Raw genomic sequence first — 27,371 nt, 5'->3', positions numbered from 1 at the left:
GACACTTTCCACATTTTATTTACATTTTAAGACTAACTTTAATCTCAATCACATATCCATACATTTCCTTTGTTTCACTAAAACTTAAATGCATGGTTTATTAGAACAAAGACTGTAAACAAATATTTGCCATGTCCAATACATGTAACACAGGAGCTGCTTAACAGAAATTAATCCCCCCATTTTATAAATACAGGTATCAAAACAATCCTGAACATACTTTGTGACACTACTAGTAGTCGGCACCCACACCCTTGCAAAATTAAACAAGATGAGCAACGGTATTCACTGTACCTGCTACCTTAAAACAAATTTAACTGCAGCTCTTTTACTAAGCAAGATGGATAAAGCATGCCATTTATATTTTTTGCCTTCTCCAGAAATTATTTTCGGTAACATATATTATTCCACAGCAATCTGACACTTTCTGTCATGCTTTCATCTTGTAAAACCTGAATTCCAATTATAGGCTATTTCAGGCTTATGCTTAAATGACAGTGCCTCAATAAGAGAAAAAAAATAATTGTGCTGCCTTTTTCTCCCATAGTGCCTGAAAACATATTGGGCATACATATATTATATATATTCTTACAAATGTCCAGGTCATGTATACCAGCTGAAATTCTTTAATGTGTGGGTGTTTGCATTGTGAGATTTAATCAAGACATTACATGAGTAGAAGGTTGTTGTTTTAAGACAGAAGTTTGAGAATCAGCTAAAATTAATTATTGTAAGTTTGTCCCTCTGGAGGTTGTGGAAGCTTCATATTTTCTTTGGACATCATTAGACGTCTTAGCTCTTGAAGTACAACTTTAATGCTATATGAATTTTGCCATTTTGCTAACACTGGTATGCTCCGTGCATCCACCTGGAAAAAGAAGAGAGAAATCTAATTTATGATGGAACATAAAACCTCTAAATAACTGATAAGTAACTGTTATCAACCTAATTGCTCCAAAAAACAGTCTAAGCATTGCCTAACACCTTCTCTGTGGCATAAAGTCCCTGTGTCTCTAAAATATTTTAAGGAAAACAATCATATACTTACACACAGATACAGATTCTGCAATAAAACCCATGCAGGTGGACCCTTCCATCTGCGCTGTTACTTATATTAGTGAGAAGGAAAGGAGGAAGGGAGGAGGACATCAGCAAACTGTTCACTGCAAAACTGGAGCTGCTATCTCGCAAAATGTATAGGTTTTTTCAAATTGTCCCCAAAAAAGAAACAAGTAATCACCTTCACTGTGCTAACATATGCACCTGGGTGTCCCTCAGTTCTTTAAAAGAACCTGCCACACAAGAGTCCATAGAATGCCTTTCTAAAGGAACATGTCCCTTATTGTTTCTTTGCTACAAGTATTGTTAGTGATTTCTTTCACATTGATATTGTAGGGTGCTTCTGATACATCTAGAGCCATTACATGTACTAAGAAATGTCTCGAAATACTGAGATAACTGATTTGTAATGCTTGGACATTTCTTAGTTCTTTGCATCCTCCTCACAGTAAGTCATCTTACGGAGCCGTGAAGATTACTGTGCATCACTTACCAACTGGAATATGAACTGAAAGGAAAGGACATGGGACTTCTCCTATGCGTTTATAAAACCTGTGGGACAATTTACACAATTATATTATAACGGAGAGGTTTCCATAGGAAAAGTCAGCAATTGAAAGTCATCCTGGGAATTGTTTTGGCAGCAGGTTAAGTCTCAGCCCCTGCATGAAGGAACTTAAAAACACAGAAGGGCCTACAACTGTGCAACTGCAAAGCAGGCCCTGGGGCAGGACTAGGGCTATTGCATGCTACTGGATTCCTTTGGTAGGGTTGCAGCCCTACATTGCATGACTACAAGAGTGCTAGGAAGCACTGTTTTATGATTTAGGCAGCATAAAACATCAAGAAGTTTCTTAGCCCATCTTAATTAGGGCAAGCTGAAAGAAAAAAAAAAACCTGGACTCAGAAATAAGAATGTTAACACAGATGTTTTATTTCTAGATTATTTGAAGTGAGGCTTTTCAGAAGCTATTTTCAAAACACCAGATCAGACTAAACCTTTTTTGTAGGAGGAAACTAAGGCCAAGGTTTAACAACATGCTGGCTTGGGCAGCAATATATCTCAAGAAACTTCTGTTCCCTCTCTAGTTCCTTTAACAGTGCTACTACCTATCAGCTCAGGTAAACCATGTACAGGGAAATATTTTCTGAATTGAACTGACAGAACCCACCCAGTTTAAAGCACATCTTGGAAAAAAGGCCCTAAGCAGGATCATTGACCTTATTTACAGCTAAGGACTTACAAGCATTTTTTTTTTCATACAATGTTTGCTCAGAGTTGGGAACCTCTTAAAGTCAACAGAGTTACCAACAACAGTGTATCATGAAGCTACAGAACAAATGGCAATCACATTACTTACTAATTATTGCAAACATTTGATAAAAAAGAAAAACAGCATCGAAAAAAAAAGCTCTATTATGCAGCAACATCATGCCAATTTAAAATATGAGCTAATACAGAAAGGTTTTGAAAGCCAGCACTGGTGAAATTATCACTGTAATTCCTGTACTATTACTACCTTTTTAAAGGGGCATTTGAGTTAACGTGGTAGATAGAAGGCAAAATGGCTGGAAAGGAAGCTGCTCTGGGACTACAAAAGTGAACATCTATCTTCAGTCTGGAAATTCTGCTTTCACACCATCTTCCTACTCCTTAATTTTGCTTTTGTCAGCTCACTCAGGTCTGGATAGGATGTTTGCCTCAATTACACACACAGCAGCCAGTCACCACTGCTGTTCAAATAATGCAATTCTACAAAGACTGGAACACGACAGCTGATCACTTAAGAGTAAGCTCCTCTTGGCTTTCTTTTTTGCTGGGAATTTGCAACAAAAAAACCCTCACAGACTGCAAACCTCTGCTTTAACATTGCTATGAATGTTTTCTGACTAAAGACTGCAGCAACCTGACATTTCTGTTGCTTGTTTATTTCAAGTCTCTTTTCTGCAAGTCACCAACTTCTTTCATAACATCTTGCAGCAGCAAAGATTGGCTCAGGTTCTGTTTTCTGTCTTGCAGAATTGATTTCCAAGTTAGTGCATAATAAACTCACTTTATGAAGAACAATGATAAGACATTTAAAGACACTTAACAGAGTGACACAAACTATGTTCAAATCACACAAAAGCATTAGGTAATATTCAAATGCACACCCTGGAACACAGAGGGACACATTTCAAGGTCACATAAAAGCTAATAAGACTGCAAACTGCAATCTGAAGACTATTTTATTTAGACTATTTTTGGTGGGGTGTGTACACCACTTTGGAATCTTGAACAATAGCAAGAGAAGCAATATATAAAATCCATTATTTTTTTCTAAACAGTTGAAAATAAAACAAATTATTTTACACAATAATGCAAAGTATTCAGTGTTTATAATGTCCCAGGTAACTTCAACAGATAGTAAATGTCTACAGCAAACATACTAAAAGCAGTAACTGGACAGCTTACAGATATACAGCTTAGAGTCCCCCAAGTGATTTAAAAAGAAACAAGTATTTCCAGCTGTAAATGGTATCTAAATGAACAAAAGTGATTGCAAATCCTGCAAGACAGACTGCTGAGAAGTGCTATCAAAATGCATATCTGATGCAAAAATCAGACAACCTCAAAAGAAACTGGGAAAACAAACAGCCCATTAAAATGCAACTTGTGCTTTATCAATATGGGATACATAAGTCTCCAAGAGGAAAGACCCTGCAGCATTAGGAATGATAATCTATGGTTTTACAACAGCCATGCCATTAGCACATAAAAAGGCATTTTGTCCAGCTCTGCACAAGTACTTGGACTAGTTTTTTTGACCTTAGTAATCTAATTCAGTATACAAATACAGCAGCTCCATAGAAAAATTTAGAAGAAAAAACACAAAAAACTAACTTGCAGATAAGAAAAGAAAGACAATTAATGGTACCTCAAAGCACCTAAGTCTTTTGAGATAAAATATTCCTGAATTAGTTCTCTCCCTTCCTGCACTAAATTTATCAGAGATTCCTGAAGCTACACTGCTGGCAGAAAAGTTACTTACAAACTCCTCTCTCAGAATAATCAAACAAAAAGCCAAGTTATACCTGTCAGTATTAAAAAATTAATTACACACATGCTCTTTCCATGCAAAGTGCAAATGGATTTTTAAGTCAAGAAAGTTGAGAATCACTGCCCACAGGGCAGTTTGAGAATAGTTTCCTTAGATCCCTAGTAACAGCACTTATCCATCTTTCCCCTCCACCACTCACACTCTAACTCAACAGAAATTATCATCCTCTAGAACTTCTAGTGTGGGCCCTACTTTTCCACAGATGTTAACTGGTACACAAAGTCTACCTTAACAGCATTGCAAATGTCCTTATTATAATCTGCTAAAATGAAACAATTTCAGCTGCTGTTTGTCTCAGGTCTCTTTTTGGCAAGTTACAACTTCTTCCTGATATCTATAAGCAATGTGACCAAAAGCTGGCCACTTGTCAAAACCCAGGGTGCCTGCAGAAGCTTGGATAGTAGAGGAAGTCTGCAGATGAAACCCTGCCATTAATTCAAAGAATGCAGCAAACCACTTATGATCTATTAAATGAAAGATGACCAGAAATTGGGAGAATAGCTTAGAACAAACATGAAGGAACTATCAGGAAGCAGCAATATTAACTGCTCCAGGATGCTGAACATGCCCCCACCGTTTATTTCATGGCTTCTTTAATGACCACAAAGACAAAGTAAGATAAAATGCAAGACACTGGGACAACAGGCACATTAAAAATTACATAATAAATATGTTTTAAATTCATCAATTATGAAAATTATTTTCATTAAAAATACTATTTACTCCTATTTAAGTCCATTAAAAAATAAGTTATGCATTTTCATAGCAAATCCTTCATAAGATACACAAGTTTCTCTTCTGGGGAAAAATTAATGATAGTTTGACGTAAGGTTATTAACATCTTAAAATCAACTTTTTCTGTTACAAGAACTCAATTTGAACAGTGCTTTTAAAAGGACCAGGCAGATTTCCTGTCACAATAGTCACCCTGCTCCTCAGCAAGCTGAGCAAGCATAGACTTTTCCAAGCAGAAGCTCAAACTTACTGGCTTCAGTAAATATGAGCCTTCAGGCTCTGCTAGTCTAAGGTCCTGCTTCTGAATACCAACACCTATACCTTGAGGTATGTTGAGATGAAGCCATGAGAGCATACTTCTTCACTGAATCATAATAATACATGTTCCTATGGTACCAGGAAGAGATATGAAAATCATCTTCCAAACATACTATAAGCAGCTTTTGCTTCTCACAACTTTTCAATAAACACACACCCTCAGACAACAAGCCACAGCTGTGATTAAGGGCGTGAGCCAATTTGCAGATAGCAATTTTAACAGGATCTTCAGGTAGAGTAAGATTGTTAGCTACATAAAGTCTTTTCAGAGTAATTTTAGATTATTCTGAAGCGTTAGTGCACTAGGCTTTGGATGACCAGCCAGAACACTACTTTACAACCTAAGCCCAAAAGACCCCCTGAGAACCTCTTTTGCTGCTGCAGTCGGTGAGACACTTGAGCTTCACAGTTCAGTACTGCTAATTACAGAAATGCAAGTCCATCTTTCTTTTAAATCTTACAAATTATTTAAAATCCAAAGATGCTAATGCACCTTGCTGATGCAAGTCCATCTTTCTTTTAAATCTTACAAATTATTTAAAATCCAAAGATGCTAATGCACCTTTAGGTATTGCCTTAATCCAATTACTCTACATGCACAAGTGTACACACAAATGTGATTGTGCTTCCTGCTGATTCACACCACTGTAAATGCAAGCCAGCTCACACCTCCTCTCTTTGAGTGAAGGGGAACCTTGCTTGCTCACAGTTATTTAAGTCCCTGGTGAGGAACAGAGTAACAAACTTGCTTGAGCTGCTTTGACAGCTTATGTGTGTGAGCTCATCTTGTCCTAACTGCAGGATCAGTGAAAAGCAACTTACTGTAAATTGATCTTTAAAATGCAAGTGATCACCAGCTATATCAAAAGGTCTTAAGATCGAAGTTCAGAATCACCTTGGATTTGAATAAATCCAGTATAAAGGAAACAAGAGTATAAATACCAGTTCATTATAAGTGTGTTAATACATCCAGAGTGAGTCTCATCAGGAATAACTTCAATTTTTAATTAGTGGAAATATCAGATAGAGTTTGTCATATTCCTGCTACAATATGAAGCTAATCCCTTTTTATAAGAGTATTATGAGGGAAATACCTACACATATCTTAAACACTTACTGTTCTCCTCTACAAAACTAAAACCTTCATCTTCATTTAAAAGAAACAACTGTCTCAATATTATAAATGCTCATCTCATTGGTAAGCCACAGAAAGCCTCAAAGATTTGAAGTAGTAGGCTATCAAAATTAAATTTAAATCTATATTTACATTATAAAAATTAAATACAAAAGCTCTGTCCAACATGCATATTCCTCACCTCATTTTCACAGAAATATTTTTTAGTATAAATTAACAACATGGTTGATCTTACCATTTCAACTTACCATTCCATTGGAATTATTTATTCCATTCATATTAATTTTAGTTACAAATCTAACTGTAGGAGGTGCTTCTGGGTATTTAGGTCCACACTCTACTTTCAGACTGTATATTCTGTTTTCATAGTTTGTCTAGAAAGCAAAAAGACAGACTAATGCATTTTACTGAAAGCTAAATATTAAGAAATTTTTTAAAACAGAGCACAGGCAAGAGGAATAACAATTAATAAATATTAAATAAATATAAATTTGTTAATATTGTGTACCAGCTGAAGGTCTTGGATTACTGATTGATTTCCACTGTTTTGGTTATATTGATTACTTCTTTATTATGCATAAATTACACTGCTTATTGACTACACCATACACAAATCTTAATACAATGCTGGTTTTAATTCATATTTTCTCTCATCCTTTCTATCCACCTACATCCTCAAAACAACAGTGGCACGGTACAGGACTAAGAGAAATCATTTAGCTTTAGGAAAATTACCACCTCCTCCTATAATGAAATTCCTAACACTGTAAAAAAGTTGGAAATGGAGAAAAACGGAGATGCCAATAACTCAACAGTTAAGATACAACCAAAAAAGAAATAAAAATATGACCTGCAAAAGAAACATATTCTGCAAGTAGCTAGCACTACTAGAAAATATCTGAAATTTCTGCAGCTGAGAATTACTTGGTTTACTGGAGGATTTATGAGCTTGGACAGCTAAGTGACTGCTAGTTTGCAGATGTCATTCCAAAGTGACCACGGAACAGACGATTCTAAGTGCAACTAGACTTTGAGAAAGCTACATTAGAACTAGATATGGTTCTATTTTCTTTTTAAATCTTGTCAACTAGGCCATGCCAAGGATCAGTGCTTTGCTGGTCACTAATGCACACGCCTCTGTGCTCCAGAAGGAAGATGAACTCCATTTCTACACCTGCCTTTACACTGGCACAACAGATAGAGTCAACATGAACAAAAAAACCAGTAACATGCCTCACAACTTCTCAGAAGTAGCATCTTTATCCTGTTCTGCATCAGTCAGCCGTCACTTTCCAAGTAGAAGTATCAACCACATAGCCAAGTTATTAAACAACAGTCTAGTCTGTGATTAATTAAAATGCAGACTGAAAGCAGGACTACTGAAGCACCCTAACTGTACCATAATTTTTGAGTGAGCACAGAGACTGAACACCCAGCAGATCGGACAGAAACAATGCAAAACAAAAGGTCTTCTGTTGTTCTTTTCCATTACTGTGAGTGCAATTAGGCATTGGACAAGATGCCCAGGTAGGTTGTGGATGCTTCAACCCTGGCAGGGTTCAAGGCCAGATTAGATTAGGTTTTAGGTAATCTGGTCTAGAGGGAGGTGTCCCTGCCCATGGCAGGGGGTGCTGGGACAAGGAGATCTTTAAGGTCCCTTCCAACCCCTAACATTCTGATTCTATGATTAAAAGCTAAAGGCCAGATAAAAGTCATCTCATCCTTCTACAGCTAACATAGCTGGTACCACAGCACGAAAACACAGTAACTAAAATTCTCATTATTCATTCAGCCAAAACAATTTGCTTCCCCAGAGAGGGATGCTGTCAGTTACAGTGAAAATAGGCCAAAATGTATATAACTCTGGAAAATCCCAGGAACAGCACTCATTCTCATTCCCTTATTCCTATCCAGGTGGCTTCTCAATTTTGCTCAATTTATCAAGTCATTGTTTTACTGCAAGCCAGGCATCCCTGACCAATTTCCCAAAAAAACTAAAATCCCATTTTCTGAAAGTCAGAAAAATGCTTCTGTTAATCCAAAACAAATCTTACCCTCCTCTCTTGCTGTTGGGTCACCTTTCAAATTAAGCAAGGAAAAAAACTGATAAGCAATTTTTTTGCACAGTTGCAGAGAAATCACATATGAGAAGAACTTCAGGGGCAATATTAGCAACTTTCTCCATGTTTTGCCTAACTGCACCATCTACTTACCTCAGCCAATTCCAAAAAACACTCATCTTCTACAGACCTAAAACTAGATATGCAAGTCTTCTCAAGGTACTGTCACTGTTTTGGGAGCTTACTTTTGGGTGGCTTCCACCTTCTACAGTCACTACATATTGCAAGTCATTCTATCTGCAAGGCTGCATGTCCCTGGAATGTCACAAGATGTATTATTTGCATGCACTCTGTCATAAAGAAAATAAAATCACGGAAGTACAAATTGACCAGGACTAAAAGTGTATCCCTAGCCAGGTTTTTTTTTGTTTGTTTGTTTTTTTTAAACACATGCAACCTTACATAACAGTATACTTATGGTACATAAGTATAGTTTTATACACATCATAATCTCTTTCCAAAGATGCATAGTAGTCTACCTTAGGTTGAACAAGAAAGCAGTGACAGGCAGTTCTGGGGGGTTTTTGGAGAGCCAGGGAGACCCTATGACAGTTAGGTCAAATTTTCAAGTTTTTATCCAAACACATTAGATTGCAAACTTCCTTTAAAATGTACTCAGACACTGATTCTATGGAAGCTAATATCCAAAGCACACAGTCATTATAACTATATTTTAAATCTGCCCTCTCCCAGCTGCACCCAAATCTTAGGAGGTCAGCAAAGTCATTCGGGTGTTCAAAGCAGCCTACTACTAGTGACAATGGACTTCCCAAAGAAACTTGAATTACACTGAACCTGTCTCTGGAACTCTGCTACTTTGGAAGACATTGTTTTCACTGAGGCAGAGTTCTGATCTCTGTTTTGGACAGTTCATTCCATAAGCCCTGCAGCACCAAAGGACATACAAGATAGTTCTCATTCTAGCAGTGAAAGACAAGTGCTAACTAAGGGCTACTTAGATATTAGAGGTCATTTAATGGTCTCAGTTACACACTAATCTTTTGCAACTTATTGTAGCTTATGAGAAAATAAGTCAAGTAAAGATGTCTCCACTCATATCTGATGTGGCTGATAGACACAAGAGGTGATTAGTTCTCTTGCAAGTTGTAGCAGTCTAAATTACATTCTACAGAACTTCAAAGGTCAAAAGGATTAGAGGTAATTAAAAGCTGCTAGTCTTTATCTACGATTCAACTGAAATTCTGACACTGTAATACTGAAACACTACTTGGTAAAACTTGTGGAAGTTAAATATATTGCCTGTTTACTAAAAAATTGAAATTACCAGGCACATATGACAAAATGAGGAAAGACAGTTACCTATTTATTGTACTATCAATGTATACTTATATTCAGTAACAGTGGAAATACAGAATTAATATACTCATAACTCAGTAAAATAGGTCTCAAATCACAACTAGCTTTTACATACAGCTGCAGAAAAAGGGGATGCTAGCCCAAAACACTTACATGCCAGAAAGTGAGGATTATACACCAGTTCTTCAATTTCATACATTGAATTTTAACTAATTCCTTTACATAGTAGAACACTAATATTTTTCTGCCCTTTGTATTGCCTAAAACCTTAATAAAAACATTCTATTTCATCACTCTTACCCTTGGTGGCCCAATAATCATTCCTGTCCATCTGGTGAGTGTCATATCTTCATCATCTTCAAGGCCCCAGCTTACTGTACCATCACCTACTCCCTTCTGCCCTTCTTCAAGTTCTTCCAACAAGCGAAAATTACGAGGTACTTTAACTAGAGAAGATGGAATAACGTAATTAATATTGCTCACATTAAGGAAAAGGTAAAAAACCTTGTTGCTTTTATGTTACACACTGTCAATTGCTGAATATATTTTCCAAGTCAAACGAATACTGCCTGCACAAACTTATTTAGCACTCTAATTGCTTTGAAGCAATTAACTGCTTCACTGGAAGTTAATTACTACCAAGTAATACCAATATAAGCCATAAAAAAGAAAACAGGAGAGTTCTCTTTAGTCTAAGATGGCTTAGTTCAGATTCTCTTTCCCAAGCACAATACTGTTTAGATCCAGTATTTTTCAAAAGCAATTGACTGTCTGTCAAGTTCTAATCAACCAGAATCCACATAAAATCAATACAGCAAATTTACTCCAAAACACAATTAAATAATATAACATTTAACACAGATTATCCTAATAAATGTCAACTGTAAGACTGAAATATTTTCACTTGATTTCACTTGTTTAAAAAGAAAAAAACACAGAAGACTAATATATGAAAACAAACTGAAAATCAAGTCTTTTTTAATCTAGTGATTAATACTGCCACACTTGCCTGAGGAGAAAAATATGCACAGAAGCATTGATTAAATTGTTAAAGAGAAATAAAGACATATTCACAAATGAATACAAAGATTAAATGCCTTTAGAGAGCACCAACTAACAGTCACTAACCAAACTATAATTACAGGATTTTTATTATTATTCGTGAAAAAAGGCGGATATTGATAGATATTAACTGGATGCTCAATTGCTTTACAGCATCAAAGCTACAATAGCACTTCAGCACTGAGGGGAAAAAGGTAATTAACACTTGTGCATGCAATCATGGAATGCTTTTATTTTCAAATAAAATATGCACAATAATGTAGAAACAATACCATAAAAGTTCAACTTATTTATAGCTGCTTATAGTTACTTATTTTTTTCTTAAAACTTCTTACAACTATAGTATTACCCATTATTTTCACTAGAGATCCCTTCCTCTACTATAAGAGTCCAGGTGCTCCATAAAACTAAAAATTAAGAATGGATACACATGATGTTATGAGCAAGTCTGAAAAAGATGAAGGTCAAAGAAAACTGTTTTGCACATCATTTATTCAGGTTTGCATACCACTGTGATTTCAGGTTTTATATTACCCTAGTCTGTACTCCAAGCAGTCTCTATGCAAGAAACAAAGAGTTTCAATGAACTATATTATTATTTATTGAGATAACAGATGCAGATATATGGACCAGTATAGATCCACATACCTTTTAGCAACTCTTCAAATAGCTTATTTTGCAGTACTATAATTTCTCTTCAACAGCATTTAAAACTTTTTTTTCCCCTAAAACTAGGGAGAAGCTTCTAAAAATTGCAGAAACTATTGTGTTCAAGTTCTTCAAATTTCCAAGGAAATGCATTATGGGTATAGTATCAGGGCCGTGGAAGGAAATTAAGTCACCTATGGCCTCACCTTCTGTCCTCCCCTGATATTGCCACTCATCTGAGCCCATACTGAGCTACTCCAGCTTGCTAACTGAGCAGAAAATTATACATTTTGGCCAGTCTTCTCACAGCTTAACAAACCAGCCCAGACAGCACACAGACTGAAAGCACCAGCAGAGTACATCAAGAAGCAGATTACATCTCAATTTTTTGATATAGAACCTGTTAAAAACCTTCACTGAAATGCATTTTCCCATTCCTCCGGTCTCATTCTGATCTGTGATAAACATTAAGTCTGTACATTAACATATCTAATTCCAACTGGAGATGAGAACTGACAGTCACACTTCAACCACAAAGTTTTTACTCCACATTAATGCATGTTCTGGAGTTGAGTCTGCCAAACCAGAACGATAAAATTCTACTTTGCATCACATGACTGAATAGATTCTGATTGGTATGTGTAGTCTCAAATTTAAAAAAATAAATTAAAAACCCACAACAACCTCCACCCACAAACCTCATGTACACATTACTTTAGGTTTCCCCAGTAGCTTAAATCTACCATTTCTCAGAACCCCTGTTCTGACTGCAGAACTTCTGAGTCACAGCTTAGCTCTTTAAAAAGAGCATAAAAGATGGTACCAAACAGGATTTACATTTATTTAAGATTACATGCCATTAGCATGCTTTTAGCACAGGTGACATCACCCAATTGCTCATTGTCCTGACATTCCGTAGCTTCTTCCAGAACTCCATTGCTCTTGCACTAACCAGGCTCCTCTATTAGCCAAATTGTCACACTAATTTAGCAAAAAAGCTGTTTTTCCTTCAGGCAAAAATCAAATCCAACCAGTTAATCAACTGAATTGACTCAGGAAAAAAGAACAACAGATGCCAGAGCTGACTGCTGTCTCTCTCAGTGCCTTTCTTTGCAAAACCATGGGTGTGATGATAAAGGAGCTTTTCGTGACAAAAAGCCACTGCACTGACTCAGCTGTATCATAAAATTGTACCCAACACATTGAATTGTAGGAGATGACACTTATGATGAACCAACCTGTGTTCATCACATTTTTTCTATCATATTATCTGTGTTCACTGATTCCCATAACTGCCCAAGGGGAGCACTGAAAGACTTGGGAAACTTTCAGAACATCTCCAGAAAATAGTTTAGATCTGCTCTGAAAGGAGACAAAAACATCTGAGAGGAAGTGCCAGGCTCCCCATGCTAACATTACCACTGCTAGAGCTAAGTAGCAAAAGACTGTTCTGAAGTTAAAAATAAGAATAAAAACATCTTCTGTTAAAAAAAAGTACAGAATAACCCCAACAAAAAAAAACAACACACACACAAAATCCTGTCAATAACAACAAAACTATCCTCCACAAAACTCAAACTACTTCCATGTTCCTGTTATATATGATTAATGTTTTATCATTAATACTTCAAACTTCAATTGAAGTCATTACTCAATATTTTTACAGAAAACTGTTATTGTTAGACTTCAGACAAGTAACACAGAATACCTTAAAAATTAACACAGTGGATTAAAAACCAAACAACCAACCTAACAAAAAACAGCCCATTACTATAATTTATAATTACAGACTTAGAAACTTCCAGAAAAATTAACTGGAATGAAATACTGTCCTGAGCATCCACTCCTGCCCTTGTGCTCACTATTGCACTCTACATGCCTGCTTTGATCATGCTAGAACCCTTACACAAAACAAATTTACCTAGCTTGACGAATGGAACACACGTACAAGATTGTGTTGTATTCCCAGCAAAAAACAAGAACTTCTGTCTAGAAGTCCAGTCAAGGACTTTCTGGAAATTAAATTTGCTTCTAGTATAAATAGAAAGTTAAAAAAAATCTTCTTGCTATTTCAGAAGGCACACTCTAAACTGCATGCTATTAGTGCATATATAACTTGTAGTTTTATCTCAAACTCAGACAGTGCAATTCATCAAGTATTTGAAAAAAAAACTCTGAACTATTCCTGACTGAATTTGAGTAAGAATTGTTATTTCATTTCCAGAATTTGGACAATGAAACAACATCTTTCTGTTCTAAAGTGCAGCTAATTAGCAGGATGAAATTATAGAAACCAGCACCGTTCTTCAGCTGACAACCAGACCTCAGGTGTTCTCCCCAGTGCCCCTTGCCGATGCAATCACTAAGCAGCTTCAGATCGGCACAGAGATTGGTTTTACTCTCAGTAAGAGACACTCCTCAGCGAAAACCTCCAACTTCCAAGTGAAGGGGATTAAAGCTGTCGATTTTAACACTGGCAGAGCTATAGGCATGGTAAATTCCTCTCATCAGGCTGTGATTTACAGCTCAATGCAACACTGCATCCAGCACAGCTCTTTGCAATGATGGGCTGAGGCTCTGTATGTGCATACATAGACGGGTTCATCCAGATTAAGAAAACAAAGAGCAAAAGCAACACTCCCCACCCAGCCTCTCTTCACTTTACCTGCAAAGCTCACATCACTGCAGATTTTACTGACAAATACCCTTCTGACCCCCTGCCCAAAAACTGTCACAGGAACTACCAAACTACTTTGACCAAATTCTCACAAACAGATTAACTAAACGTATTTCAGTTAAACAAACAACCAAAACATCATCCATGCTTACATATATCAATAGTTTTTAATTTAAAAATTTAATCGTGAAACTGAACTACAGAAATCTGTTAAATTATCGGTGAATTTAACACCCTAGAACTAGAAGAGAATGAAAGAAGACTCAGTAAACAAAGCTTAAGTGTGAGGGTCTACTTTCATATATATATGGAGCTACTTAAGACATTACATTCTAAATCACTGTGTTAACAGAAATAAAAAACACACTGCCACAAAGGACGAGTCAGGATAAAAAATACAGCTATGTTTTTATCCAGAATCTGCATAACCTAGAAAAAAAAAAAAATCAGGAAAGAATATAAAATGGAATCTTCAGTGTCCATTAGTAGAGTAACAAATGAGAATTGCCTGGATGGACCAGTTCTTGCTAGACAGAGCTCCACAGTCGGTAATGTCAAATCACTCAGTGATACAGTGCTTTAATAAGCAGCACTGAGACAGAACACACAATCACACTTATGTGCACTTAGGTCAGATTTGACTGAGCTCACTGGATATATTAAATCGCATTATTAAACAATTCACAGACACACTACTGCAATTAAGAGTTGGCAGTCAAAGCTCCTCACACATCAAATGATTCTTTGCTGTGTAACAAGCAAGAGTGGGATAACCTACACCTCTGCTCTTGTCCCTGCAGGTTACAAAAGCAATCATAACCCAAATTTTTAACAGATTGGCTCGGAACCTAAAGTGTCAAGTTTTCTGTAAGACCAATAACTAAGTTTCTTAGAATAACTGTCCATAACAATATCCATATCAACATTTGGTTTCTCCTAAAATCTCCCTCAGTTCTTGACTTCAATCACTCCTTAAAGTTACATCAGTACCGGGACCATTTTATCATAGTTAAATCAGCACACCTCATACTACCAACACTCCAAAAGACAGCTTTAGAGACAAATCCTCATATGCACACAGTAGTAAGTTATATCAAAAAATCCTACATTAATACAGTCAGACACTGTCAGGGATGCTATTCTTCCTGATTGAGATAGCTATGTCAGAGAGTCTGTAGTATGAACAATTTTGAATATATGCGTTAGCTCTCGCCCACTGACTTTCAGCAAAACAAAAATTGAAAACTATGGTCAGCTTGGTAACAAAGAGAAAAACCTCTCAAACCCCATTTATCAGCTTCAGGCTTGCAGCAAAGTATTTCCTAAGGACAGGGAAAGCAGGAAAGGATGTCAGTCTTGCAAATTTCAAGCCATAATACAATTTCTCCTGGGGCAGGGAGAGGAAGAAAAAAAGATACAAAGAGAAACACAGAGAAAACAACTTGTTCCTTTCAGTCTCTGAACAATTCATCCTGCTCGGGACAAAATGAAGTAAAAACCTGAAACGCTGTACTAACAACAGTCTACATACCCACAAAAAGAACATAAAACAACCAAAACCTTAAACAGGCCTTGAAATGGCCAATACATTGAAAACAAAACAAACAAACAAATAAAAGACAAATAGAGAGGAAAGAGGGTCAGGACATGTGAAATAATACTACTGGTTGCTGAAGATATTCCTCTGAAAAAAGCTTGTTTTTTGTAAACTTCATGTGTGTTATTGTTTGCCAGTTACCCCGCTGACATTGCATACTCTTTAGCCTAGTAAATATTCTGAAAATACACACAAGAAAGCCTTACTATCAGGAATCTACTATCAGGAAGTATTACCAGGAATACTGTAATGATAATGCAGTCATCTGTGGTTGAAAACAGTAATCAGGGTCCAAAATCCTGAACTATTTCTAGTAACTTGCCTGGTTAGTACAACAACCAAGCTGGACATGACAGTTTTGTCTACAATAGAACTCCACTGCTGGCATTAGTAGTGGAATGCAGCAATTCAATAATGGACTTTGTTATTCTTGTTGCTCTTGTTTTAAAATTGAGTATATTACTACACACATAGTAAAATCACCATTTCCAATAACCAACACAACATGATTCTTATTCAAGATAAACTGACATTTTCAACTGCTTCCCAGGGAAGTTTAAATATATTTCGGTAAAATTCAAATCCATAATTCTTTATATCAGCCATATTCATAAACAGTTGCATTTACTCTATGCTATTTTTCTCTACTTTCCTCCATCAAGTATGTCCCAAAGCAACAAAATTTGAGCAACAGAATATTCTGCATTAATAGTTTTGAGTTTAAATTGGGAAAGTCCTATACTATGTTAACTTAAATGGTGAAACCAAGGTATTTAGCAGCCATTAAGTGGCCCATGCACATTGATCAGGGTGAGGAGTAAGGTACTAATCAAGTCTGCACCTCACAGAAATGTAAGCAATACCACTTCAGGTTAGTTTTAATGATTTTGCAGATTTAACTATGCTTACCTATGGAAATTTTCTAGGAATAGAAGTTCAAGAAAAAAATCACAGAAAAATTCATTTCCACATAGAAATAAAACATTCATCCCAAAAGAAAGGAAGAAGACAACTACTTTGAAGAATTAATAAGAGATTAGTAGAAGATAAGACTCCACAGCTCAAGTAAGCAGGTGTACAGCAATGAGTACTATAGAGGAAATGGCCATTTATTCACAGTGCTCAAAGCTCACTGTAATTCAAGAGCCAGCTTTGCTACAATACTAAACAGGTATGAAGTGGTAAGAACTCAATGCATTATTGCACTTCTTTGCAGGAATAAAACTGTATATGTATATATTTATATAAAACACTATGTAGGACTCCTATAACTCGCTAACCTCTTTTCCTTCTATATAATTTGAAATTAAACATGTTGAAAGCACACAGGTTGGAAGACTGCAAGGAAGAGGTACAATTCTAGGCACCAGATTGAAGTATGCATTGTGGTTTTGGGTTTTGTTTTTTTCATATAAAGATATGTCACTTGCTGAGGAACATTTCTCAGCATGAGCCAAAAAAGAGCCACAGCAGGGTGAAAGCTATAACCCTTTATCTTAAAACCTAATTTTTGGTTAAAGCTAAGTAAAGTAATATTTGTTTTCAGAATTATATAGGTGAAAAATTTTATTTATTTCACCTAAATGAAATCCTAGTATCTTAATAGGCACTGTCCAAAACTTAAGTTGGGCTGCATGAAAATAACTTTCATAGGAATTTCCTTTATATTTGAGTCCAGCCACAGCCATAAATATTCTAAATATGGCTTATATTAAGAAGGCAGCTAATGAGAAACTGTTAATACAGCAGAAGTCTCGGTCATTTACTGCAACTCAGCATTCAGATTTTGGTGGAGTGGAAAAGGGCTGGACAGGTATAGAGGTATTTCTTTCTTTAGGGCAGGACACTAATACTAGTTTAAAAACCCCCCCCAAAAATAAAGATAATACAGATTTACAGAAGCAGGTTTTTTTTTACCTGGCTTTCCACTACATATGCACACTCATAACATTAAGACACTATCAACTATCTAATAGTGATAATAATTGAAAATGATGAATTCTACACAAAATGACATTTTCAGTGCTAGCTTTAGTTTCAGTGGGGTGGGAAGAAATTAATTTCTAGACAGCAAGCCATTACCAGGTGGGTTGGCAGACACACCTGATTTACAAACATGTTAAAATGGTTTAAAACACAAATCTTCATGCTGGAGTAAGAGATCTCCCTTATTTTATCTTGTCTCCTCCAGAAGGAAGTGAGTTTACTCCTTCTAGTAACTTTGATTCTGTCACACAATCCATTGGATTATTTACTGAAGGCAACTCTGTTGCCTTCACACAACTCTCCCTGTCATGGTCACTATCCCCCAGGAAAACACATCATATCTGTTTAGCTTTTATTCACTTCTAACCATGCCCATGGCCACTCCTCTCTCCCCTCTTTTCCTGCTTCCCACATGTACCTTTTTCAGAGGAGCAGCAGATAGAGGTGCAGCTGCTATTAACTACTCGATTCATCAGAGCTGCTCCAACCTCTGACCAGCACCCATGGAGGAGCCAGTCTCTCAAAAAATTCCAAGTTTTCCCCATTCTCCACCATCTCTCCTTACCAAGGTTGATGCCTCACTGAAAACCTCCATTCTGCAACTCGTGCAGGCCAATTCCCAAATGCCCTCTGTCGACTCTCAATTCTTTATGGAACAACAATGCCCTACACATTCTAAAATTGCACAAAGTGTAAGAGTAAATACGAGCAAAAGTCATCATATGCACATCAGTGAGAAGCACAGATTAGTCAAGATTGAACATGTGCACACACAGAATAGAGACCAGACCTGAGAGTAACTTCAGTGAACCCATCTTTGTTAGCAAGGATGCAGCAACATTGCCCTGTCTTTGCAATTCCATGCAAACAGGACCATCTTGAGTACTGCTGCTGTCATGGAATGACTAATGGTGTTCATAAAAATCACACTAATGAAGAAGCTTGCTTCACTACAAATGTAGTTAAAACTACATAATAGAGAAGGCATAAGCAAGCTCTTAGCAAAAACAAAGAGGGGAAAAAAGAAATAAACTCCAACCTTCAGAAATTCCCACAAATGTTTTAAGTAATTAAAAATACCACATCCAAACAAACTTTTTTTGTTGCCACAATAAACTATAGTATAAAGCCCACTAAACTGGACTGCAATCCCAAAAGAAAATTGGTGTAAATTACTTGAAAGTAATTTTACAAATGTGCACCAATATTAGTGGCATTTATCAATCTATATTATATCTAAGGGCATTTTTTTGCTATAAACAAGAACACTGCTAACTCAGACACAGCATGACCAGTGGTGTCTCACACTATAAGAAAAACCATACAGGTACTAACCAGTTAAGTCACTAAATAACTCATCAACTGACATCCAGGCTGTTTCTGTGAAGGGTGGAAATGCACAAGCGTGCACAAATGCACAAGACTACAGGTTTAAAACTTAACTCTTTATAGGCAACCACTGAATGAAACACATGACATAATAAATAATTCAACCACCTTCCCATATGTTTTAGTGTATGAAATGATAGATAATGAAAAGTGACACGTTATGATGCTTAGCAAATTGAGAATTACTATTTCAATTTTGTACAAAACAATGTAAGGCAGGAAGCCAGCAAACAGTAGTTAGAAAAGGTATCTGTCACTTCAAAAAGCAGCAGCAATATTAACTGTGATTTAACAGTCTAAGGAATCTAGATTTTACCAGGCAAAGAAATCTTTCCAGTTTCTACCCTCAGAAGTTAAAAATTAACCCCCAAACTTGTTTAGTACAAATTACCCCATTATTAAAAGCACAAAGCTAAATAACAGCAGAAAAAAATTAATTAAAGTGAAAATGGCTCACTTTTGAAAGTTTCATTTTAAGCCTTTGTGATGGCAGAAAGAAAAAAATTATTTGAAACACATATTTTTAAAGTTACCTTTTAAATTACAATTACATAGAAACTTTTTTTTTTTCCCCAGAAAAAGGAACAGGAGGAGCAGGAGACTACAGGAACCCAGCAGAGCCCAATATCTCATCATGAAACAGCTTTCCCAGGGTCTGCTTTAAAAGTTAAGAATACAATGTGTGACCCAGATAACATGAGTAGCATCAAGGATTTAGTCTACCAAAGCTGTAAAGCTGTCTTAAACGGGTTACAAGTCATTGATTAGCAAACAGTTGTTCTAACATTTGCATGAAGATCCTTGCCAACATGACTCAGCACCTATCCACAGTTCAAAACATAAAGATCTTTTATCTATGTAAAACAAATAATATTATTCTTTCAGTTATACACATAAGCATACACTTAAGTATATAATCAGCAAGTGAAACAATCATCACATATTTAATAAAAAGAATTGCCATTATTTTCTTACATTATTTTTGTGGGCCATACTTCAGCCTGCTGATTTCTACATGCTGTGGTACTCAAAAGTTCAAATTATTTAATATTTACCTGATTAGACATTCTGTTAGAAGAAAGAAAACGTACAATTCTTTCTCTGGAAAAGTTCAAAGTTATATGAATATAACTGCACATTTTACTGCAAATATACTGAATAAAGGACATTCCTTTTATATGTATTGGGCAAAATGTTTTGATTTATTCAAGCAAATTGCAAACACACTTAACTATCCACTTTATGAATAGTCACAAATACAATGGAGGGAGGTGATTTTTTTCTTTATGCTGTTAAATATGTCTAGAGCATACTGAATGTATAATTTTTCTATTTTTAAAATCTAGTTGAAGCACCTCATCCTTCTGAAATAAAGACTGTAGAGCTCTGAAGTTCTAAGTGTTGAAGATTTCACTCCTTCCAAAATGTTAACTAGAAATGCTTTAGAGTCACAGATTTAAATCACCACACATTTTTGAAAAGGCTGTAAACCAGAAGCTCATGTTATTCAGAATTAGTCTGACAGCTTCACAGTCATAAGTTTCTGCACTGATTCAATTCAAAATATTGCTTGAATTATATCTCGTTAGTGTATTCCGAATGACAAATACAAAGAAAAACATTATTTGGGGAGGACAGCATATAGCAAAACCCTTCCAAATACTTAAATCAAGGCTACTTTGAATGCTTTCCCCACAGCACTTTCTTGTCTTTCCATGGTCTGTGCTGAGGTTCCCACAGGATAACTGAGACAACAAGGCAACAAAACCTAACAGGAGAAGCTGAAGCTGATGTAGTAATTTACATTAGGTTTCAGTCAAGATGAAATGTGAGCTACAGTGTAGAAAAAAAAGAGTGAATAGTGCAGATAATAATAAAAGATAATAGAAGAGATAATAGTAAATAAAAAGAGTAGGAACAAGAGAGAAGAAAAATCTTAACAAAAAAAAGCTGAACAGTTTCACAGCTTATATTTAACACTGCCTCTGGAAAAATCTTCCATAAGGCAAAACACAAACACTAACAGATACATATGTTATTCAATTCCACCAACTACTCACAAAACTTGGAAATCTAATTCTTACATGAAAAGCTTTCTCATGCATGCTTAGGTTTATAGTACGGACCATCTGCCTCCAACTGCTGAAAGGTGCATCTTCCTGAAACTGTGTTGTACCTTTATCCAGGCTAAAATTTTCCAGGATTGTACAGAATAGTTTAGATAATGGGCTTCAATACTATGTCTGATAACATCCCTGAATTTCAAACAAGCTCTTAAACAAACAGAAGATTACAAAGTAGGCCACTCTTTTACTGCAGAGGTAAGTTACTTTGCTGTGAGAACACCCTTACACAGCTATTGTGGCAGAAAGACATAAGTAGGTTTGTATTTAAAGACAGTTATAAAACACCAGGAACAAAACAAGGAAAATTTTACAGACAAAGCTCTGAGAAGAAACAAGAGTATCTTTCATATATATACCTCAAAGTTGGAAAGAACTGATGACCTATACATAGTTTAAAAGTCATCTGTAATCTAAATTTGTCTCAATCCATCTGAAATTATTTGTGGTTGTCAAGATGTTTTTAAGCAGGAAGAACAACCACAGTTGCAATTCCTTGTGCACAGGACAGTATGGAAAACTGCTCCATACAGAGTACTTGCTGCCTCATGGAATACAGTATTTTACTTCCTTTGTTTTGTTTGATTACTTGCAGCTTCAAGAATTCTGCGCTTACAGAGCTAACACTGTAAACCCACAGAACAAACTTTGAGAACTGTAAAATTCTAAAAGGCTCTTAAACTGACTTCTTGGTCCAGTTCTGAATAAATTAACAATGTGGTGGAGGCATAAAAGAGAAAATGGGAAGGACTGGTACACCCTTCAAGGTAAAGCACAGTGAATACAAAACAGAACAAGGAAATACCTCGACAAGAAGAAAAACGAGGAAGGAAACGAATATTCAACAGGTCAGAGGAAAAGAGAAGCCTACCTGTACAGAGTTTTCTAGACATAAAGTTTAAATTATATCACATCTCCTACATGGGAAAAAATGATCTTTAAATCATTGCTTCTACAACCCACTTATTAATATATCCCCTTATTACTCCTCTGAATGGCTCTTAACACAGGTGTCTCCCACACAGGGTATAAATCTTTACCCTCCTAAGCACAGAACGGACAGACACCAGCCTGATTTGGAATGAAGAAGGAAAGAGTTCTAAGGCATTTAAGAGAAAGTATTACAAAGTATCTCACGTTATACAATATCTTGCAATTGAGGATTTTAAGAGAGAAATAAAAAAATCCCAGCTTTCAAAACAAAATAAACCAAAACCAACAACAACAAAAGCCCTAACCATTAGGAATGGCACATTCAGTCCTTGCTTCACAGCTCAGGGAGTCTAGACCACTCAAGACACTTCCAGCCCTTCACTTTTAATACCAGTTTGCCTTATGCTGTAGTCATGCATGCTTAGAACTGCTTCCACAAACATCAAACGTTGGCAAATAGAAGTAAAAAACAAAGCTATGAAAATAAGTCACTGACGAAGTGTTGTGCCATTTCTACTCACAGAATCAATCATCTATAAAATCAAAGGGAAGGACATTTTTGCATGGGCAATTTAGGTTACACAGTGAAGCTGTTTCACCCTTATAGAGTAGAATAATTTCACAGATAAAAAAATATTTTACAGGGATCTAGCCATGTATCTTCAAACACACTTTCAAAAAGGTTGCTCAAGACTACATACTAGAAGTAAATCAGGAATCTCATACAACTTTGTAGATCAGTCAATTTTTCTTCCCTGAGCACTCAGTTTCAGTAAACCAAGGGGAATTTTCATTAACTCAGCCTTAACCACCCTCCCCAAGCTACTGAAGCTCTCAGTTGAAGAGGAAGGAGGTAAAAGCATTAGCAGCCCATAGTTACAGAACCATATTTCACACTGCTGCCTTAATTCTATTTTCCCACATAAATTCTAACTACTTAGTGACCCATCATTGCCTTTAAGGAACATGCACATTTTAGATATATATACAGATTGAGATATGTATAACCTTATATATAAGGTAATATTAAGTAAAACCCAAATTATCAAAATACAGAAATTAACTCCTGAATTAACTCCTTATGTTTTTGATCTCCTTCTTTTTCTTGAGACGCACAAGAGATGTTTAAATGGTATGCCTTAATGAATTATTTCTTTTAACTTGAAACTGTTTGTTTACATCTTCTACTATGTATTTTCAAACAAATTAACAAACTGAATCTCCAGCTAAGCAATATGAAATTGGATGGTTATATATTATACATAGCTGCTCTCTTCTCAAAAAAATTGACTTGTTTAACCCCAGATCTCCAGCAGTACTCACACAAATAACCTAGACCAAGCTTCAAGCAGGAGTTTTAATGTCAGATCAAACTGCATCTCACAATTACCATTTCTAGCACATGCAGTGCCATGTAAAATTCACTCATTACAGGTAATTTTAGAAAGCAGGTAAGATACTTATTAAACAGCAGTGTAACATTGACATATACAATTTCTCTGGCACACATTAAAGAGTGATATTCTAACTAAATTCTCTGCTGTTAAATGCACATCATTTGTTACATGATTGGTCACAAAATTAGCAAGCTCAGGAAAGGAATTCTGGGATAAGAGAGTTGATCTTATTAGAAGTTTTGCTGTTGACATGAAGTTGAACTTTATAGCAAGAGCAAATTAAAGTCACAGAGCCAGACAGATTTAAATCTTAAATCTATACCAAAGTTAAGTCTGTAGCAAATAATTCCCTTCCCTCCTCCACAAATGATTATAACAAAGCTTCCTGGCAAGAGCAGTTCTGGGTGAAGCCTGAATTTTTGCATAGTATGTGGAAAGGACAAAACAAACACCCCCCCCACCCCCTACACCATGTGTGTACCAAAAAAAAGTTGCAGTATTTTATCCACATGAATATGTTGTTTTAGAAACTCTGACTAATTTTCCCAGCAGTTTTGTGGATGATTCAGCCTGCTTGCTGCATTTTACTACAACAAATTAGTTTAATTTAATTTCTTCAACAAGGCGTACATGCAGTACTGGCCCTTTGTATTGTTTGGAGCAGTCACAGAATATTAAGAGTTTCCTACATCTCCTGCTTTTCATGAACTTTAAGTGTGGCTGTATTTCTGAGTCAAAAACAACCCCCTTGAGTAGCTGTATATAAGATATTTTAAAATAACTCTTGTAAGACTGCAAAGAACACTTCCAGCAGTGAAACCATCAAAATTCAGTCAAAAAATATATAATCTTATAAGGTTGAAGCAGGAAGAAAAGAGCTTTTTCACTACAAAAATTTTTAGTAACTGATATTTTACACTAAAAAATATGGTTGAATGCCAAATGCCAATACTCAACACACAACCTAAACCAACTTTGCTTCCTAGTATATTACAGGAAATCTCCAGTGAGAGCCTAGACATAAGCTGAAGTTTTTCAGCGATGCTCTATAATAAAACCCTTTTAAATTTTGACAAGAAAAAAAGTAAAAAGAATCCTAACAAAATAAAATGTAGTAATTCTCAGATGAGTAAATACTTGGCTTTCTCCAAATATATCCATTCTAGCTCAGTTTATAATAGGTAATAGCTATCTTTTGGACTGCTCTTCCATATTGCTGCAAAAGCTACTTCACAACCTAGTTTGTTACAACTTTATCAAATTCCACCCGGGAAATCCCACATCTCCAAATATATTACCAACTGGAGATGACTCTCCTTCCTCAAAGGAGCCCCCTAAAACCTGCCCAAGCTCTCACAGAATCAACAGCAAGGTACCGAGGCCAGTTTAAATATACAGATGTTTCTTATGTTTTGTTATAGTCCCAATCCAATGATCCAGTGGATTGGCAGCAGAAATAAATTAGAGGCCAACATTCAGCCTAGACTACCTGCTGAAGTCAATTCATTCCCCTACCCTGAGGTCCACCATCCCACTTATAAAGACTCAGGGGTGAGAGAAGAGGAAACACACCCCTGAAGATTTCAGGTTTTAGTACTGGAGGAAAGGTCTTTGTGTATTTCTAGTCTCCCATGGAATGAAACTGAGACAGTCTAATTGTGCCTCTACATTTAGCACTTGAAGCAACACTCTTGTCCTTGTCTTTGCCACCACTTTCCACAATGTTCTGCCACACCAATGCTCTGCACACCGTGTGCTGGTTACTGAGAGAGGCTTCCTGGGATGACTGGCAGCTCTTTGCCCTTAAATCTGCCTGTGAAAGAGACCCTTGGCTCCAATGGATGCCATAGGGAAGAGAGCTCCACTCCTTCCCACTATGATAAAGTCACCACCAACATGAAGCACCTTTGTCCCAAAACACAACACAGGCCAAAGCCCTTCTCTCCCAAATAAAAAGGGAACACAGACAATCCTTTATTTTAGATACCACTATACCACATCTTCTCTGTTCACCCAGAGGTATATCGGGACAAATCTTCAGTACATATTTTTCTTTCCTGCAGTGTTTTTAGCAGGCTAACAGCATCTCCTCCCTTCCTCACGTACAGCAGCACCTGCCCATGCACGGCAGCCTCTCGGCAGGCCAATTCCTCCCTTCCCGGCACTCGGAGCCCTGTTTCCCATCACGCACCCCCAGGCCGGGCTCTCTCCCACAAGGATGTCGCTGCCCCACGGCAGGAAGGGACCGGGCCCGTGGCATAAGCGAATCAGGAGGAGTTTCTTCACATTGGACATGGGAAGGGGCTGCCCAGGGAGGTGGTGGAGTCAGCGTCCCTGGAGGTACCTCAGGAAACACTGGACGTGGCACTCGGTGCTGGGGTCTAACTGACCAAGGTGGTGTTCGGTCATAAGTTGGACTCGATGGTCCCAGAGGTCTCTTCCAACCTCAGTGAATTTGGGATTCTGTGATAACCTGTCCCGGCGCCCCTGCAGCTTCCCTTTCCCCCTGTCAGAAGCCAACTCCTCCCCACTCGGGTCTCTCCCGCCGGGGGCAGCTCGCCCCCCCATCCCGGGGAAAGGAGACCCGCCCCGGGCCCTCGCGGGGGCGCCTCCCCAGCACCAGCCGCTCTCCCGGGCCCAGCGAGCCCCCCCTCACAGACCTGTGGATCCGGCCATCTTGTCCGAGCCCCCCCCACGCCGCTCCGGGCCCGCACGCCACGCGCGTCACTTCCCCTCGCGGCGGCTCCGTCACTTCCCGCCAGGAAGGACGGGGCGCGTCCCTGGAGCGCGGGAGCGCGCGGGGCCGGGCGGGGCCGGGGGCGCGCCCCCGTTCCGGGAGCCGGCCTCGGTCTGTTCCCCCGGGAGCCCAGTAACAAGGAAGTCGGCACACACCGGTGAAACTTCACTTAATTTTTTTTTTGTTGTTTTTCTAGCTTGGCTTCAAACAAGACACTTAGATGCAGAAGGATCTTTGGAGCAAAAAATTAAAAAAAAAAAAAATTTGAAAGTGCCAAAGGCGGAAAAGAATACAGATAAAAATTTAAAAGCCACAGAAATGCCATTAAACATGTATCAAAGAGGTGCTAATTAAGTTAGCTCCTCAGAATGATGTGACAGTTTCAAAGGCTGAAATACCCGACATTCAGTGGAAAAAGGACTGTGGAAAATTAATTGCACAAATTTCTAATTGCATAAATGTCTACATGTTTCTTCACCTGCAGAAGTCAATTACACAACTCAGGTTCTGGGTCCTCCCCTGGAGCCATTGCCGAGCTCAGCTGAAGGCGGCAGTCACCCTGCCACAGGTGTTGGATGTGTCCCCTTTCAGATGTGTTCCCTGCAGGTTGTTTCGTGTGCATTTCCCTCATGTCCACAGGGGCAGAGCCCTTTTGGATGGTTCTGAGCCTGCTGCCCTTCACCAGCTCTCTGCAGGGGAAGCTGCCTTTGCCCACCTGCCGGTGGGTCCCCAGCTCGGTGCAGGTTGTGGTCCCCAGGTAGGATGTGCAAGCGGCTGCTGAGGACTCAAATCACAGAATAAGACAGAAAATGCTCTGCCTACCTGCATTTATCCTTTGTTCATTTTAGCCCAATACTGTTTTTGCTATCTCTGCATACATAAAAATGATAAATCTACAATAGTTTTTAGTTCTTCCATTGATTTCTATTTTATCAAGTAACTAGTTTTGACCAGATTTTTGAAACAACAGAAATAAGCAGGAGTGTCAGTATTTACACAAAAATAATTAAAAGTAAGCTTTTCCAATAAAACTGTTC

The 27,371-nt window shown here is 37.4% G+C and overlaps 1 protein-coding gene across 2 annotated transcripts; it reads right to left on the bottom strand.

Moving 5' to 3' along the window:
* UBE2V2 (ubiquitin conjugating enzyme E2 V2) lies at positions 1–26,397 on the bottom strand. Of its 2 annotated transcripts, none has more exons than XM_079300006.1 (4): positions 26,258–26,397; positions 10,086–10,231; positions 6,597–6,722; positions 1–868 (listed from the first exon to the last, which is right to left on the bottom strand). In XM_079300006.1, the coding sequence occupies exons 1-4, from the start codon at positions 26,271–26,273 to the stop codon at positions 722–724; spliced, it is 435 nt and encodes a 144-aa protein (XP_079156132.1). In that variant the 5' UTR covers positions 26,274–26,397; the 3' UTR covers positions 1–721. The 2 variants fall into 2 exon arrangements, with proteins under 2 accessions (XP_079156132.1, XP_079156133.1); XM_079300007.1 differs by having other exon boundaries at positions 732–868; positions 6,584–6,722.
* Positions 26,398–27,371: the final 974 nt, after the last annotated feature.

Source organism: Erithacus rubecula, assembly GCF_903797595.1.
Source record: "Erithacus rubecula genome assembly, chromosome: 3".
Classification (NCBI taxonomy): Eukaryota; Metazoa; Chordata; class Aves; order Passeriformes; family Muscicapidae; genus Erithacus; species Erithacus rubecula.
The sequence above is the reverse complement of the archived record's forward strand: the minus strand, read 5'-3'. Positions and strand labels throughout refer to the sequence as shown.